General features: G+C 40.9%; 1 protein-coding gene across 1 annotated transcript; it reads left to right on the top strand.

Annotated features, from left to right (window-relative positions):
• The first annotated feature begins 1412 nt into the window (after positions 1 to 1412).
• MFSD9 (major facilitator superfamily domain containing 9) lies at positions 1413 to 14502 on the top strand. Its single transcript, XM_037528026.2, has 6 exons — positions 1413 to 1588; positions 5024 to 5111; positions 6626 to 6669; positions 8074 to 8203; positions 10292 to 10501; positions 11588 to 14502. The coding sequence occupies exons 1-6, from the start codon at positions 1424 to 1426 to the stop codon at positions 12376 to 12378; spliced, it is 1428 nt and encodes a 475-aa protein (XP_037383923.1). The 5' UTR covers positions 1413 to 1423; the 3' UTR covers positions 12379 to 14502.
• The last annotated feature ends 1240 nt before the right edge of the window (positions 14503 to 15742 follow it).

Raw genomic sequence — 15742 nt, 5'->3', positions numbered from 1 at the left:
GTGTCCTAACTTCACATGAAAAGCTGCAGAATTGAATTCAAGAGAGGCTCTAATTTAGTAATATGCACAAATAATTTGACATTTTCATCAAAATCTCAGGCTCTTCTTGATACCAGAATGAAAGTTAAATAAGTGATGAAGTAAGTCCCTGCATACAAGGTCTAATAAACCTAGTTGCTAGGTATTATGTATATACCCTGTGTCAGTCAAACGTGCTAAGTGATGTATACACATTATTAGATGCCAGGTGCTGCTTTTCCCATTTATTGCAGTCACAATAGGTCATGGCTTTTTTTTTTTTTAAAGATTTATTTATTTATGCATACAAGAACTGGGGTACAGGCCAGAGGTGTGGGGGGTGAGAGGTCTCACCAGAGACAGAATGGGGAGCAGAACAGGCAGACCGACTGAAACACACTGCTGAGGGGAGCAGTGGGTGAGACAGCAGAGGTCTGCTGAGCTATGTGGGTAGCTCCCTAGCCCGGGATTGAAATTGTGCTGCAGTGGCTGCAGATAACTTCACAGGTTGCATATTAACCCCTGTGCCACCAGGGAGGCCCAAGTCATGGCATTTTAGGTCCTGGATGATTGGCACCCCTGCCTACATCTCTGGTGTCTCAGAATGTTCAATTTCAGGCACATATACTTACCTCCTTTAAAGTTTCTCAGCTTACATGTCATCTCATCCAAGCTAACGTCCTAATGCAGCTCCCCCATCTTCTGCCTCCACAAGACTATGTTTTCTTATATCACTTGTCAGTACACTCTTGTATTCACTGAGGTATTATTCTTTAAATATTTTATGTTTATTGTTTGCTATTTACCATGTTTATTTATTGTACATCAGGAAACTTGAGACTCGGGCTGAGATATATCTTGTTCACGCTGCACAGCACCAGAGAAGTGTCCAGTAAAGCATCCTCAGACTCCTCACAGCTGTGAGGATGGTGTACATTATCTCCTCCTGTTTCTCAAGTAGGCAAACTGAAGCTTGGTGGGGCCAAATCAAACTTATTCTGGGTCAATCAACTCGTGCCCTAAATCCAGCATCTACCAGCTGGAACTGTTCCCAGCGCAGGTCACCCCCTCCACATTCCGAGGTACGGCTCATCACACAATTCCCTCCCGCCCTCCAATGGCAGGGACATTAGGGTCTTTAACCAAGGAAACGTAGGGCATTATTATTACCATACGAAACCGGAGCGTCCTTCCCTGGCCGCGGGCGACAAGGTGCCCGCCCCTGCCTCGAGGTGCGTGCAATCCGCGAGCTGCACCTGCAGCCTCCCGCCGCCTGGGGGCAGCCTCGCTGTGCTCCCTTGTGCGCAGGCGCACACCTCCCGCTTCCGCTTGGGGCGGGGCCGGAGCGCCGAGGCGGGTCCCGGCGGCTGCTGCGGGCGTCGATGCACCCCCTGCCCACGTCTGCATGGAGCCCTGGCCGGGCCACGAGCGGGCCCTGCGGTCTGCCCCGGGGCTGGCCCCGGAGACACAGAAATCGCGGCGGAAGTCGAGGACAGGAACCGAGGCGGGGGCTCCTAGTCCGCTGCAAACCCGCCGCTTCTTGTTCTGCCTTTACCTGGTGGGCTTCTTGGTGAGTGCTGGGCTGGGGGCGAAGAACCGAATGAGTCCCAGACTTGGAACCCAGTTTTGTGTTTTTTCTTGAAGTGCCCAAGGCGGATGTAACACTCACCCAGGCAGCCTCCAGCGACGTGCCCGTGGTGCCTCCCACCCTCGCACACCTGCTCCTGCCCCATAATCCTCGTCACTGTACACCTGCCCATGTTACCTTTTGCCCTTCGTGCTTTCACTGGCCACACTTCATGGCGCCACGCCCCTCCCTGCAGTTTGACACACGCCAGCAATTGCTTCGGGTATGACTAGTGGACAGGTACGCTCCAGGGTGACCGCCAGGTGTTAGATGCTGTGGTGGGTGCCTGCTGGACCAAGATCCTGGGCTCCAGGGCAAGCTTGGGAAAGCCCAGCTGCTCCAGTGGCTGTAGTAACAACACACAGGCCTTTTTATGTGGCCAGATCAGGGAGATCACCCTTGCTGACCCCACTTGGACAGAATTAAGCACATTTTCATTAAAGTTACCAGTAGACTGGAACATTTAAAAGTCAAGTCACAGTGACTCATACACATCTGCCTTTGACAAACTATATATTGCACAAGGCAGATTTGATTTTGTTTGGAGTATGTGTGTGTGTGTGTGTGTGTGTGGCCTGGTTTAATAAGGATAATTATTTCTTTCCATTTAGAATGGAAAGCTTAGAGAGCTGAGCGTATGTTAGGGCAAGTCATTCTTCCATCCATGCATTTACCTATTATTCGTAGAATTTCTGAAAACCTCCTATATATAGGTACTGTGGAGCTACATCACTGTAATACAAAGTTCTTGCCAGAAGAATTTATAATCTTTTTAGAAAGTTTATGCTGGTAGTTCATGGAATCACTATCTGCAGGAATCCTAGACTGCCTTTTTTTTTTTTTTCCCCCCCTCTTTCCAAGTTTAAACCTGGTTCAGTTGTCCTAGTCCTGAGCCAGTTTAGGTTAGGGCACTTGGATCAGTATCTAGTAGGATTTCCTCTTTGAGATCAAATGGAACCGGTCATATTATGTGTCATTGGAAGAATACTACCTCAGGTCCTTAAGGGACTAGGCCCTGGCAAAAAAGGAATTATGTTTTCTGCCTAGATGCAGGTTAAGACCACAACTTCTCCCCAGTCCTGTACCTCGCTAGAGTTAGGACAATGGCCATATTAATGAAGAAGGAAGCAGGTAAGCAGTTGACCTTTCCTCTCCTTTAGCAAAGTGTTCAACAGTCAAGGCAGTCATGAATGCATGTTCACCAAATCACAGTAAGCATACCACTGTGGACACTCAGGGAGGGCCGTGATATAGAGAGGGCCTTTTCTTCTAGTTGACATTGCAGACCTCACCTCTAGGCTCAGTGTCTTTTAATTCAGTGTGGCACTCTTACTTCCTTTGCTTTCATCTTTTTCTTAGTTCAGTCTCAGGATGTAGATGCTTCTTCTGCTTTCCAGTCTAGTCACAAGTATTCAAAACCAGTTGAGTGGGACGGGTTTTCAAATTTGAAAGGGGAGGTAGCTGTCATCCCCTTTCTGGTTGGACATGGAGACCCTAAGCTGTTGCTGTCTTATCCCAGGTAGTACTACTGTGTGGTTCTGCCAAATGAAAAGCATTTGCATCCTCATCTGGAAAATCCAGAATATGGTTCATAGAGTTTGGAAACCACGATAACCTAGAATTCAAAATAGTCTTAGCTTAAAATAAAACAAATTCACAGATCATTCATTATAGTCAGACTTGCAATACAGATCTGAATATTCAGAGCATTTCACATATTTTCTTTGTGCTGTACACATAGTGAATCTTGTGTGGCTGTCATAAAATTTTAATAAGATATTCAGGAAAAGCATTAGGTCGCTAATATCTTCAGAGGGAAATAAAAGATTTTTCATAAGTTAAGAGTAGGAATTTTTTTAATGGAAAATGTAAACAATTATATATAGCTTTGGGTATCCTTGAAGGATCTGTTGACTGTTAGATAACAATCTAGGAAATATTACACATAATTCAATTATGATTTTTAATATATTTAGATATGTAAAGACCCTAAGACTTTTGGGAAAATGGTTTGTAATTGAGAGGAAGGGAACAAGATTAAACAAATATTTTAACAAAATATTCTGTTTTTAATTCTTATTTGTGCTTCCAAGTTTTAATTTGTTTAGAAATGAAGACTAAAATGATTAAGATGACCCTTAGGCCCTTTTTGGCTTACATGCTAAGATTTGCTAGGATCTAGGATTTTAGTCCTTTCTTTCCTCCTGGTGAGATTTGAATTCCATTTCTTCAGCTTTAGTCAATTGTTAATTTTTTTTAAATAATTCACAAATCAAGAAATATTTGCATTCATTTCCTGAAAAGGGTCCTAAACTTTGGAATGTAGCTGTTCTTTGGAAGGTTGACATCCCTCTGGTCTGATTTCCTTATACATGGTTACTAGCACATGACAAGTTGCCAAATTTTAAATGCATTCAAAAAGGGTGGTTTTGAGGGAACTGTGACTCCACAAGAGAGCAGTTGCCTTTTATAGTAAAGGAGAAGACCTTTTTAGAGCAGAACTTCCTGAGGGGAAAGAGCTAGCAGTGAGACTCCCTTATATCTCAGCCTATCTACTTAAATATTTGGTTTCTTGCCTTTGTTTAGAATAAACATTTGAATAAAAAGTGACAAGTGGCACTGGAAAATTTTTGAAAAAAATTTTGTTGGAAAATTTCCTTTTCTGAAAGATCCAGAAAATACAATAGGTAGCTGATATATTTTGAGTCTTTTAAATGGTATCAAATATCAGTTAGGCTGAGTGAACAAAGCAGGTAGGAATGCCCAAAAGAAACTGCTCCTACCCAAAAGAAATTTTAAGTTATCTTAAAATTTAAATTATGGTTCTGGTAGCATAAATTTGAGCTATTTAAGATTATTTGATATTAAATATAAGGCCATCACTCAGCATTGCCCTTTTTTTTTCTTCTTGCTTTGCTGAGACTTTCATTTCAAGTATTATCTCATAGACTATAAATCACAGATCATTCACTTTCTTGGGAAGGAAATTCATATTATTAAACAAGTACTTCTTTGCCAAGAAGTATGCATTACTCACCTCTCCTATTTCATTACCCATACAGATGTTTTTGTTTTTTTTTATTTAAAGAACTTCTGCAGCACATCCTTCCTTGAATATTAAGAATCACTACAAAAAAACTAAACTCAGGTGAGGGTGACCCAGATACTTACAGGCAGCAGCTGTATACAGTGTATTTGGACTTGTTGGTAACTTTAACCTGATGTGTACAACATACTATAGAATACAATTATGGTTTCTTGTTTGCTCAAAATTTTTGATGTTGATGTTATTTTTTAAAAGTCTATGTTAATATCACCACTTGAAAAGCAACTAGGCTTCAGTTTCTAAATTGATTTAATCAGTGTTTTGCTTTTTAGGATTTGTTTGGTGTAAGCATGGTTGTCCCTTTATTGAGCCTTCATGTCAAATCTCTTGGAGCAAGTCCAACACTTGCTGGAATAGTAGGTGAGTGGTTAATACTGTGCATTTTCCATGCACTGAATTTTAAATCCCCTGAATTAAGTACCTAAGAACAAATCAGTATTGGGCCTCCCCTGGTGGCGCAGCGGTTGAGCGCTGGGCTGCGAGGCTGCGGGGCCTCTGCAGCGCCGGTTTGACCCCAGGCCACCAGTGAGGGTCCCACAAAAAAAAAAAAAAAATCAGTATTATAGCTAAATATTATCCAAAAGTAAGTTGAAAGTGGGATAAAATGAATTTTCAGAATATTAAAAAATATTACCCTGAAGCTAATGTAGTTGTTTTTTTTGTTTTTTGTTTTTTGTTTTTTTGAGCATTATTCCAGCACCCCATACCACCAGTCCCGTCACAGGTACTGAGTGAGGCTCTCCAAGGAGCTGTGTATGTTAAACAGTAGATGTAGACACCTCCTTACAGAACTCTGCAACCTAATGCGAGAGACCAGAAAAACAGAATCTACAGAAATCATACCATACAGGAAATGGATTTGTGGTCAAGCAGGCAAATTAGTTGCAAGTTTTTCACCCCACCCCCAATTCATCTTAGAGGTGCCGTAGGGTTACTGTATCTATGCAGCATAAAATCTCCATTGAAAGTCATTGACTTACTAAAGAGGTAGAAATAGCAGGATTTAGAACAGTCCTAACTAATGAGAAATTGTTAAGACTAAGCCTTGATCATTCACAAAAGCAAATATTCTTGGACCATTTTGTGCATAATATTTGGTAAGTCCTGGCCCATGCCATGATTTGTATTTTCTTTGAAAAGTGTGCTTGAAACTATCCTGGACCCTCAGGAGCTTGAAGGTTCTTATGAAGAGCAGAGGGGACATGTTATAGGATGTTATAAAGCTGAAAGCTCTCCATAAACCTTTCTTAGTTCTTTATAAAATTAAATTTTGTAAAACTGAAGTGTTGAGATATGAGATAATATTAAAATTTTAAGACTCTATAGAATTTTTCCAAGATTCAAATGTTTACTCCCCTGAGTTCTCTCTGTGCAGTCTCCTCAGTGGGAACTACACACTCTTCACAGACTGAAGTACTTATGTTCTCCTAACTGAAAAAAAAAAATGTGGGGTAGGGCCTCCCCTGGTGGTGCTGCGGTTGAGTGCTGCCTGCAGCCTCTGCAGCGCAGGTTAGAGCCTGGCCATGGGGTGAGGGTCCCACGTGGCGCGCAGACCTCTCCTGCCGCCTGCTGCTGCTCCCCTCAGCAGTGTACTTTGGTCCTTCTGCCTGTTCTGCTCCCCCCTCTGGCTCTGGTGAATTCTCTCACCCTCCCACTCCTCTGACTGTACCCAGTGCTTGTATAAATAAATAAGTAAATATAAAAAAAAAGAAAAAGATTTATTAAAAAAAATTTTAAAAAATGTGGTGTAATCTTAAAAATTGTCTTTTTTTCTCTAATGTTTTTCATTAATTTCTATGTGATTGTTAACACCTTAATCCATTCAGGCAATGGGTCTTGCTTATTTTATTGATGTTATTGATTTTTTTTTGCAGGCTCCTCCTATGGCATTTTACAACTCTTTTCTAGCACGATGGTGGTAAGTTATCTTTTATCCGGCAGCATGTCTTAAAAGCATAGTTAATCACCTCTGGCAGCCATTCATTGCTGCAGTAAAATTGGAGGCTTGATGGTTACAAGGAAAGAAGATGTGCAGATGATTAGGAAATACAGTATAGTTAGGTCAAGAAGGATCCTTCAATCATGGCTCTTTATTTGACACCCGAGAAGACAAGGGCCTAATGGACTCAGATGACTTATTCTGGAAGAACCACATGGAGTCAGAATGAGAATCTACTTGATGACTTATATCATGTTCTTCCCATGACGCCCTGATAACTTTTGACTAGGAGAAATGATTGGTAACAGAAGTTATTACCAGTTTTGTTTGATTCAATTAATTGACAATAATCAAATATCCATTCAGCCCCCTAAGATTCTATTTGAAATTGTGTGTTTCAACCTTATTAATCATATAACTTAAGGTATAGACAGAAGGAACTGTGTGGAATGACAGGCTGTATATCGAGATTGGGATAGGAAGACCCAGAGCTGAGCTTGTCACTCCATTTCTGACTCCTCAATTTGAAATTCAGAATACTTAACTGACCTGCCCTTCTTGCTCCTCTGTGCACACAACAGTGGCCACTGTGGCCTTGAGACCTGCGCCCTGTGGCTGTTTAGGCAGTTCAAACAGAACAGTGTAATCCCAAAGATTATCAGCCATGACCTTGATCTCAATAGCTGCTGGTCTCACATTTCTCAAATTGTACTATACATTTCAGATAGTCACTTGCTTGTAAAATAAATTGTAAAACATGAAATTTGTTCAGATTCCATAATGAATTATTAGGTAACTAAAACTATTTCTTGATTGATCTTAAAATCTTTTATATATCAAATTGTGATAACAATAATAGTTTTATTCTCTTTTTAGCCTTTACAATAACTCAGCAAAATAGTTTGGAATCTCCCTTTCATGTAAAATGAGGAAATTAAGACATAGAGTCTAAATATTTTGATGAAGTCACTTAATCTCAGTATCTACTCTGAGCCCGTATTATTTCTTATACAAAAATTATCTGTCATTGCTTTAGTGACCAAAGAAGTAAATAAATGCTGAATATCAGATGGTATAGGAGTAATTAGAATGAAGGTCATCATAGGGACTATCTTAAATTTTCTGTCTGTAAAGACAGCTAAGTGTATATTACCCTTCTACTTGTGGAAAGATCAAAGAAAATAATTTATTTTGATAAATGGTATTACAGAATTGAGCACCTAAGGATCATAAACCAAATTCCCTGAAGTTTTCCACTAGGAAATGTCCCAATTGGGGACATTTCTGAGGTGCTGGTAGTGGTGGTGGCTCTACAGTGAATCAAAGGATTTCTGTATTTCTGTATTCTGTATTTCTGTATTTCTGTATTTCTTGCTTTCTCAGGGCTGCTGGAGTGATGTGGTGGGAAGACGATCTTCCTTGCTAGTGTGCATTCTCTTCAGCGCCCTAGGTTACCTTATTCTTGGAGCATCAACCAATGTGTTTCTGTTCACCCTGGCTAGAGTCCCTGTGGGTAAGTTGCCTGTGTGTGCGTGTTTTCATTCAAAACAAATCAATTACATGTACATACATGTACATAGTGCTGCCCTGATGGCCTCTGTGATAAAGCATGCTAATCTGCAGTAGGACCTTCGCCTACTGTCCACCTGTCAGCTTCAGTCAGTGAGAATTTGTTCAGTGCCTTTGACAGCTCTATGGTTACTTTTCTCTCCCTGTCAAAGCCCATAGTTTTGAAATGGGGCTTGTTTTAAACCAATACCCAAAGGAATAGAGCATAAAATACGTCATTTTAACATATAGTTTATCAGCTTACTTAGGATTTCTGCACCATTTCTGTGATATGTATACTTACTTTGAAAGTCTTTGGATTTCACACTCCAAAATTCATGCCATGACATTTTGTTGACTTTAGAAAATGCTTTATGAAAGTCTTTGCTTTAAATGTGATCAGCCACCCTCACAAGCCCAACTACTACTTACAAAAATCAACTGATAGCTGTTGCATGTGCATCGAAGCTATTGTATATTCTTGGTTTGGATAGCAGTGTCTCTTCTTACAACATAAAATGCTCCTCCATTTGGTGAGAAGGCTACTCATGACTCTGGAGAAACAGATAAGATGAATAGAACTTACATTCTTTTACAAAATGGGTAGAGATTTATGGGGAGGATTAAATGCTTTTGTTTAATATGCAGTGAGCCTGGTTTGAACAGCATAGTTCTGTGATGTGGACACCATACTCTTTGCCATCAGGGAAAGCTATACAGAAAAATGCTCTCATGTCCATAGAACCTCTGCAGTGTTTGATGGTCCATGAGCATGAGGGAGCCCTGGAGGGTTTTGCTGGGATTCTGCTGCCCAAGCTCAGTTGTAAGTTTAGTTCTTTGTGTCGAAAAAGTGAGCCTGAGGTTAAAATGCCAGAGCTGGACACCTTGTGTTCTCTTCTTTCTTCTGTCCACTGCTCACCTCTGAAAGGCAGGAGAAGGCTTGTCTGGGTTGCTCACAGATATTCTTACCATAGTCCTCTTCCCTCAGGTGTGGAAGGTGAACTGGCATCCATATTATTCAGAACTTATCATGGAATTCCTACAAGGCCTAGATTAGCTTCTAGCCTAATCCTTTCTCACATTTAAGGAAATAGATGGAGAGAATCATTCTATCTAATACCAATAAGGATCTGTGTGCTTCTTTCTCAAAGATCTGGTTGCTGGTTATCAGAAAAAGGCCCACTCAAGTTTTGAGACAAAACAGGATCAGAACCCAGGACTAATTAGTGTGTTTAAGTATGGTAATGCACGGAGCAGTGCTTTCTCACAGGAGACCACCAGCAGCCGTGTGTCACGTCACACGTAGGAGCAACTTGGGCAGGCCCACAGCAGCATTTGAGTTCCCACTATGTATGTATTGATCAAAATCATAGGACACATATTTCACCAGAGTCCATTAGCGTATTTATGAGTGTGTTTACTCATATGGGTATATGAGTGCATATAAGTCAAATATGTAAGCAAAGTATGAGGGATATAAAGCTGTTAAATGCACTTTAATCTCATTAAGTAAGATAACAGCTCTCAGTTTGTTTAATCAATATATTCACAAGCCTCTTACTAGTAGAAAATCTGCTGGAATTGTAGGAATTGGTTAGATGGATATGTCATCATATACATACATACACACTCACACACACACAGGCTTTTTGAGAACAGGGATCCACCCCCACCCCCCTTGTTTCTTGCATTATTCTCAGGATCAGGTGAAGGACAGTGCCAGACTTAGAGTAGGGATACAGTCAATGTTTGTTCACTGAGTGAATGACTACAGAATGCCAGCTCTTATATAGGAGCCACTATGAATTACAGTTGGCTAACAGAGGCCTGGATACACTGGGACATCAGGAGAGGTGGTGGACAAACAGGGCTCAACCTCTTGGTTGCCAAAGGGAAGATAACCAACTAAATGTGCAGACAGGCTAGGGATGGAACCTACAGGCTCTAGACATTCAGAGAAAGTAGAGATCAGAAACATTTAAAGGGTAGGATTACAAGCAAGACACTTTTGACTCGGAAAACATGACAGAACATGTTTCTTGTTCTCTTGCAGGTATTTTTAAACACACACTCTCCATTTCAAGGGCTCTGCTTTCTGATCTGGTTGCAGAGAAGGAACGACCACTGGTAATTGGACATTTTAATACAGCATCCAGTGTGGGCTTCATCTTAGGCCCCATGGTTGGAGGGTATCTTACTGAACTAGATGGTGGATTCTATCTAACAGCCTTCATCTGCTTTTCTGTCTTCATTCTCAATGCTGGTAAGTTGACATTTAATTGTGAGAAGATTGATTTATGCATTCATTCTGACCAGTTTACCTACTCTTATCTCCTTACAACTTGTTTTTCTTAGAATAGGCAGACTCATTATTTATAAATGAATGTTGGACCATGTCTTCCCCTGCTGCAGACCTCATGTGGCTTCCCACCAGGCTAACGAACATGTTTCTCACACAGCCCCACATGGGCGACTGGCCCTGGCCTCTCTGCCTCCCTCCATGTGACTTCAGTTGCACTAGCTTCCCAGTTGACCTTTAGCATTCTAGGCTTATTCCACAGGAGAGCACTGTAACTTCCTGTTACTTCTCCCCTTATCTCTACTTACTCTTTCTTCTGATTCAAGTCTCAAACATTTGCTTCTTTAAAGAGGTCTTCCTTGATCATTATGTCTAAAATAATCCAGTTTTCTTCATAGCTCTTCCAAATCTGTCTCTTCCCAACCAAACGTACTTTCTGACAAGTCCTTGGTGTCAGGTTTTTCCTACTCCCCACTCAGCCAAGAAAACTTTAGAAGAGGAGTAGGAGAGTGATAGTAGCCTGGGGAGCATCCTGTTAACTGTATTGAGGGCAGGATTTTTATGCCATGTCTTATTAATATAATCTTAGTGTTTAGTACAGGATTTAGCATTCTGAAAGTGCTCTGTAAATAATCAGTGTGTGGGTGCATGAGGATAGATGGGTGAATGGATGAATGGATGGATGGTAGATAGGCAGAGAATCAGAAAGTTAATGAAGGGAAGAATTTAAACATAAAACATAAGAATTTAGATGTAAAGGGATTTAGGAAAACATCACTGGCTCTTGAGCTAAGGGGAAAATAGTAAATGTTTTGTAGGTATAGATGCTTTTTTTCTAAAATGTGAATAGCAGAACCCTGCTATCAAAGTGGAGTAGAAGTAGCTGTGGGAACAGTTAGAAATTGGATTAAAAAATATAAATTAGTAAATTTACTAATACAGAAATACAGAATAGTAATCTAATACAAATAATTGTTTCTCCCCTGTGGAACACTGTGTGAATGGCGTGCATTCAGCCTACTGAAACAGGATCCTGTGCCGTTTTAACAGGTCTGGTTTGGCTATTTCCATGGAATGAAGTAAAACTAGACAGCACAAAGAATGGCCTGTGGTTAAGGAAGCATGGTGGGGGGTTAGGAAATAGAGACCATCAAATGCTGGGAGCACATACCACTCATGAGACCACGGCGAGTGAGAAGAAAGCTCGGCTGCCCTGGATGGAAGTGGTGTCCACACTACAGAATATGAAGAGCCTGATATTTTCTGAGATGTGGGACATATTTCTAGTGCGCCTGCTGATGGCTGTGGCGATCATGCTTTACCATAGTAATTTTGTCTTGGCCCTTGAGGAACGCTTTGGGGTGAGGCCCAAGACCACAGGCTACCTCATCAGCTACAGCAGCGCAATAGGGGCCCTTGCGGGCTTTGCCCTGGGGCCCCTTATGCGGCTGTACAAGCATAACTCGCACACCATCCTGCTGCACTCCAACGTGCTCACCTTCCTGCTGCTGCTGCTCTACTCCACGGCACACACCACCAGCATGGTCATCTTCTCCTCGACCCTCCTTTCCTTCTCCACTGCCGTTGGCAGGACGTGCATTACAGACCTCCAGCTGACTGTCGGGGGCATCCAGGCCAGCGGCACCCTCATCGGTGTGGGGCAGTCAGTGACAGCGATGGGCCGGATCATTGCCCCCCTCCTCTCAGGAGTTGCCCAGGAGGTTAGCCCTTGTGGCCCCCCCAGTCTGGGAGCAGCATTAGCCCTAGTGGCTATTTTTATAATGTTACTAAACAAACCTCTATACAGTGGTGATACAAGTGATAAATTAAAAAGTGAATAGAACTGATTTGGACTACATGAGAAAACAAAATTCAAAGTGTATGAATGAGGGACAGAGGCATGAGGAGAAAAGGGCTTTGGAAGGGGTCATGGTGTAAGTGAAACAACTACATCTGAGGGACTGTTTTGGTGGCATCCAAGTCAGACCCGGATGGAGGAAGGTTAAAATCAGGGCAAAGCTTTTCCAAATTGAAAGATATTAAATATTTACCTAAGTCTGTTCTGGGCCAGTGTAGTTAAAATTTTCAAGAGTGTTAATGCTCCCCACTACAGAATAAGGAAATAATGGTGGGACAACAGAACATAATATGTGCAAGCAGGGAAGAGACCACAAGGATTTCCCTACTAAATGAAGAGAGGCCCAGATTTCATGTTAGACTCCATAAGCTAAGAAGGAGATTTTCTGCTATCAAAATCTTAGAGTTGGAGAAGCTGCTTTATTACAACAGGAAAGTCCTAACAAGATTAGGAATACTTGTTCTAGCTGGGGAACTAGTTAAAACTCAGAGACTAATTCATGGGCCTAGGTGAGGCCCAGAAACTTCCTATGTTTAGTAAGCACAACTTGCAATTTCTTATTAGAAAAATAATTATTTTGAGATATACTGCTCTTGATTAAAATAAAAGCCAGAAACTTGGTTGTTTTTGTTAATAGCTAGCTGTTAGAATTGTATAATCAGTGTTAATTGTATAATTCCAGTGTGTGCAATCATAGGAGAAAGCATTTTGTGGGGTCTGTTCCATGTCCATTACCTCTGAAACCCCACACTCCACAGACAGCTGAGCTTGTGTTTCTGACAAATCTACCTGATGTCAGGCATGCAGATCTGCTTCTAGAGGCCAGCACTCTACCAGTCTGGTGATAGAAGCCAAAGCACAGAAATGCTTTGAAGAGGAATGATTTATGTAGAGTAAGAGAGTCAGGCATCATGCCACGTTGGAGGAACTTAATTCTTCAGCATCTTGTATTGAAAATAATTTCCTTCATTTCATTTTACTACCACACCTGCAGACAGAGCACTGTAGTGATCTACAGGGAAATATTAATATGCCTTTTGTGAGGCCTAGAGTGAATCACCCTTCCAAACACATTGCCCAAGGGACCAGCTGAGAGACCCAGAGTGAGCTGAGTACAAACTCACAGGGAGCTGCTTGCAAGGCACTTGCTGACTGTATGGATGATGTTAATTTCAATAAAAATTGTTTAGGAACTTCCTTTCTCCCTCACACAGCCAGCAAAGTCCTCTAAATTAGTCCACTAGGATATTATTCCTGTTTTCAACCCAATCCATTGATAATTCCAAATAATATATTAATACATTGATTTGCTTTAACTTTAATATTTATTATGTGTAAAGCAGAAAACATATTCTTGTAGTTTTAGAAGTTGTGTGAGGTAAGCTCAAATGTTTATGATAAAGAACAAATTGGAAGTTTAAAGTTTATCCTTTTTCCTGTCCAGCTATAAGAAAAATATTAACTTTCTATTGTGTTGTAATTGTGAACTTTTATTCAAGTGCCAAGTGCTACTAATGAGAATGAAATACAATATAAAATTCAGAAGCATGCTAAATTGTGGATATCCAACTCAATAGACAAGAAATAGGGGTTTATGTAATGAAGTAGAATTTCAGAAAAATTTCTCCAAAGACAAGCTTTTTTTACTCTCAGAAAATAGGCTTGTTTCCTAGGAGCTTTTAAATATAGCCATGTTTTAATTTTTAAAATCATAGCACTATTTTCAGTGTTAAAATAAGCCTATAAATTTAATGAGTTTATAATTAATCAGACACATGGAAATCTGAAAACCAAAGATTGATCTTAGAGAGAGTAGAGAAATATTTTAATATTATCCATTAGTGATTTCAGCATTTTATGCACATGATTCCTTTTTAGCTGACTCTTTCTTATAGTTCCTCTTAAACAGTCTGATGCTGCTCAGCCTGGCTGAGGACCCATAGTATCAGCATCCCCTGTAGACATGCAAGCGCTTGCCCCCCCTCAGACTTATGGGGACCATTTTCACAGCTACCTAGCTACTTTGTATATCCAGTAAAGTTTAAAAATCACTGGTCTATTTGTGCAGTTTACATAATATGATCTCAGGGAAATTAAATCTGCTTAATTAAAGTTGTAGTATTGTTGTTTTTTTTTTTTTCCTTAATGCTCTTGAGTAACTTCTGTAATAATCCTTTCCATGGCACTACGTTGAACCACGTGAAATTGCCATTTTTTTTTTTAAAGATTTATTTATTTATCCATACAAGCACTGGGTACAGTCAGAAGCGCGGGAGAGTGAGAGAATTCACCAGAGCCAGAGCGGGGAGCAGAGCAGGCAGAAGGACTGAGGTACACTGCTGAGGGGAGCAGCGGGCGGCAGGAGAGGTCTGTGCGCCATGTGGACCCTCGCCCGGCGGCTGGGGATCAAACCCAGTGCTCAACCGCTGCGCCACCAGGGAGGCCCTGAAATTGCTATTTTAATAAATTAAAATTAGTTACAGTTTCATATGGTTCAACTTAATATTACATTGAATTGTTGAAAGGCACTGAACTTGCCTGAGAAATTTATAAAAGAAATGGCACCTTTTCAACATTATGCCCGTCAAAGCTGGCAGTGAAAAACCTGAGGACTTGGGGATTCTAGAAGTCTTAACCTTCCCACAGAAGTTAAGTGTAACATCTCTCTGGTGAATCCTCTTACCCCTCGCACCTCTGGCCTACACCCCAGTTGTTCTAGACAAAAGTAAAAAAAATAAAAAATAAAACTACACCACAGGTTGGTAAATGAGACCCTTTCCAAAGCATGTGCTGTGAAGGAGAAAAAGTTCTAATACCTAATAAGAGTCGCAGTGTACAACATGGGGTAGATAATCTTCCTTCAGGCTTTTCAAAGATTATTCCATTTTGAATACTTGGAATTTGCGTTCTTATGAAAACTACTATTTTTTGTGTGCTAGCTTACCTACCTGACCTATCCTGAGTTTTTGAAAGAAATAGAAGTCACATGAACATCTAAAATGAACCTAATGTAATGTGTTCAGCTGCTGATGGGGGTCCTTGCCCTTGGGGTTCTTATGCATACCGATTGGGGTGCCTTCTTCACTTGCCTTGTTCTATTGAGGCACAGGTTTTGGTAGCATGAGGCCTGACTTCCGGCAGTGTCGCACGGTTATGTCACTGCAAAAAAATGAATGTTTTCTCTCATCTTAAAGTCACTGTCACTGTGCCTTCTCTTTGGATTAATGAGCACACTAAGTATTCCAAGATGGATCTGCCAATCAAATAAATTTTTATGTAAAGGTATAAAGACTTAAGCAAGATACGCAACCTAACAAGATAATTGTGGTAGCAAATATGTTAAGGAT

Source organism: Talpa occidentalis, unplaced genomic scaffold, assembly GCF_014898055.3.
Source record: "Talpa occidentalis isolate TD23 unplaced genomic scaffold, MPIMG_talOcc4v2.1 talOcc4.5, whole genome shotgun sequence".
NCBI classification, from domain to species: domain Eukaryota; kingdom Metazoa; phylum Chordata; class Mammalia; order Eulipotyphla; family Talpidae; genus Talpa; species Talpa occidentalis.
The sequence above is the reverse complement of the archived record's forward strand: the minus strand, read 5'-3'. Positions and strand labels throughout refer to the sequence as shown.

Excerpts from the sequence above, each read along its gene's own strand:
- MFSD9 (XM_037528026.2), top strand. The coding sequence starts at position 1,424 with ATGGAGCCCTGGCCGGGCCACGAGCGGGCCCTGCGGTCTGCCCCGGGG. Across the intron at positions 8,204-10,291 it reads CCTGGCTAGAGTCCCTGTGG|GTATTTTTAAACACACACTC; the intron begins GTAAGTTGCCTG and ends GTTCTCTTGCAG. Across the intron at positions 10,502-11,587 it reads TGTCTTCATTCTCAATGCTG|GTCTGGTTTGGCTATTTCCA; the intron begins GTAAGTTGACAT and ends CCGTTTTAACAG.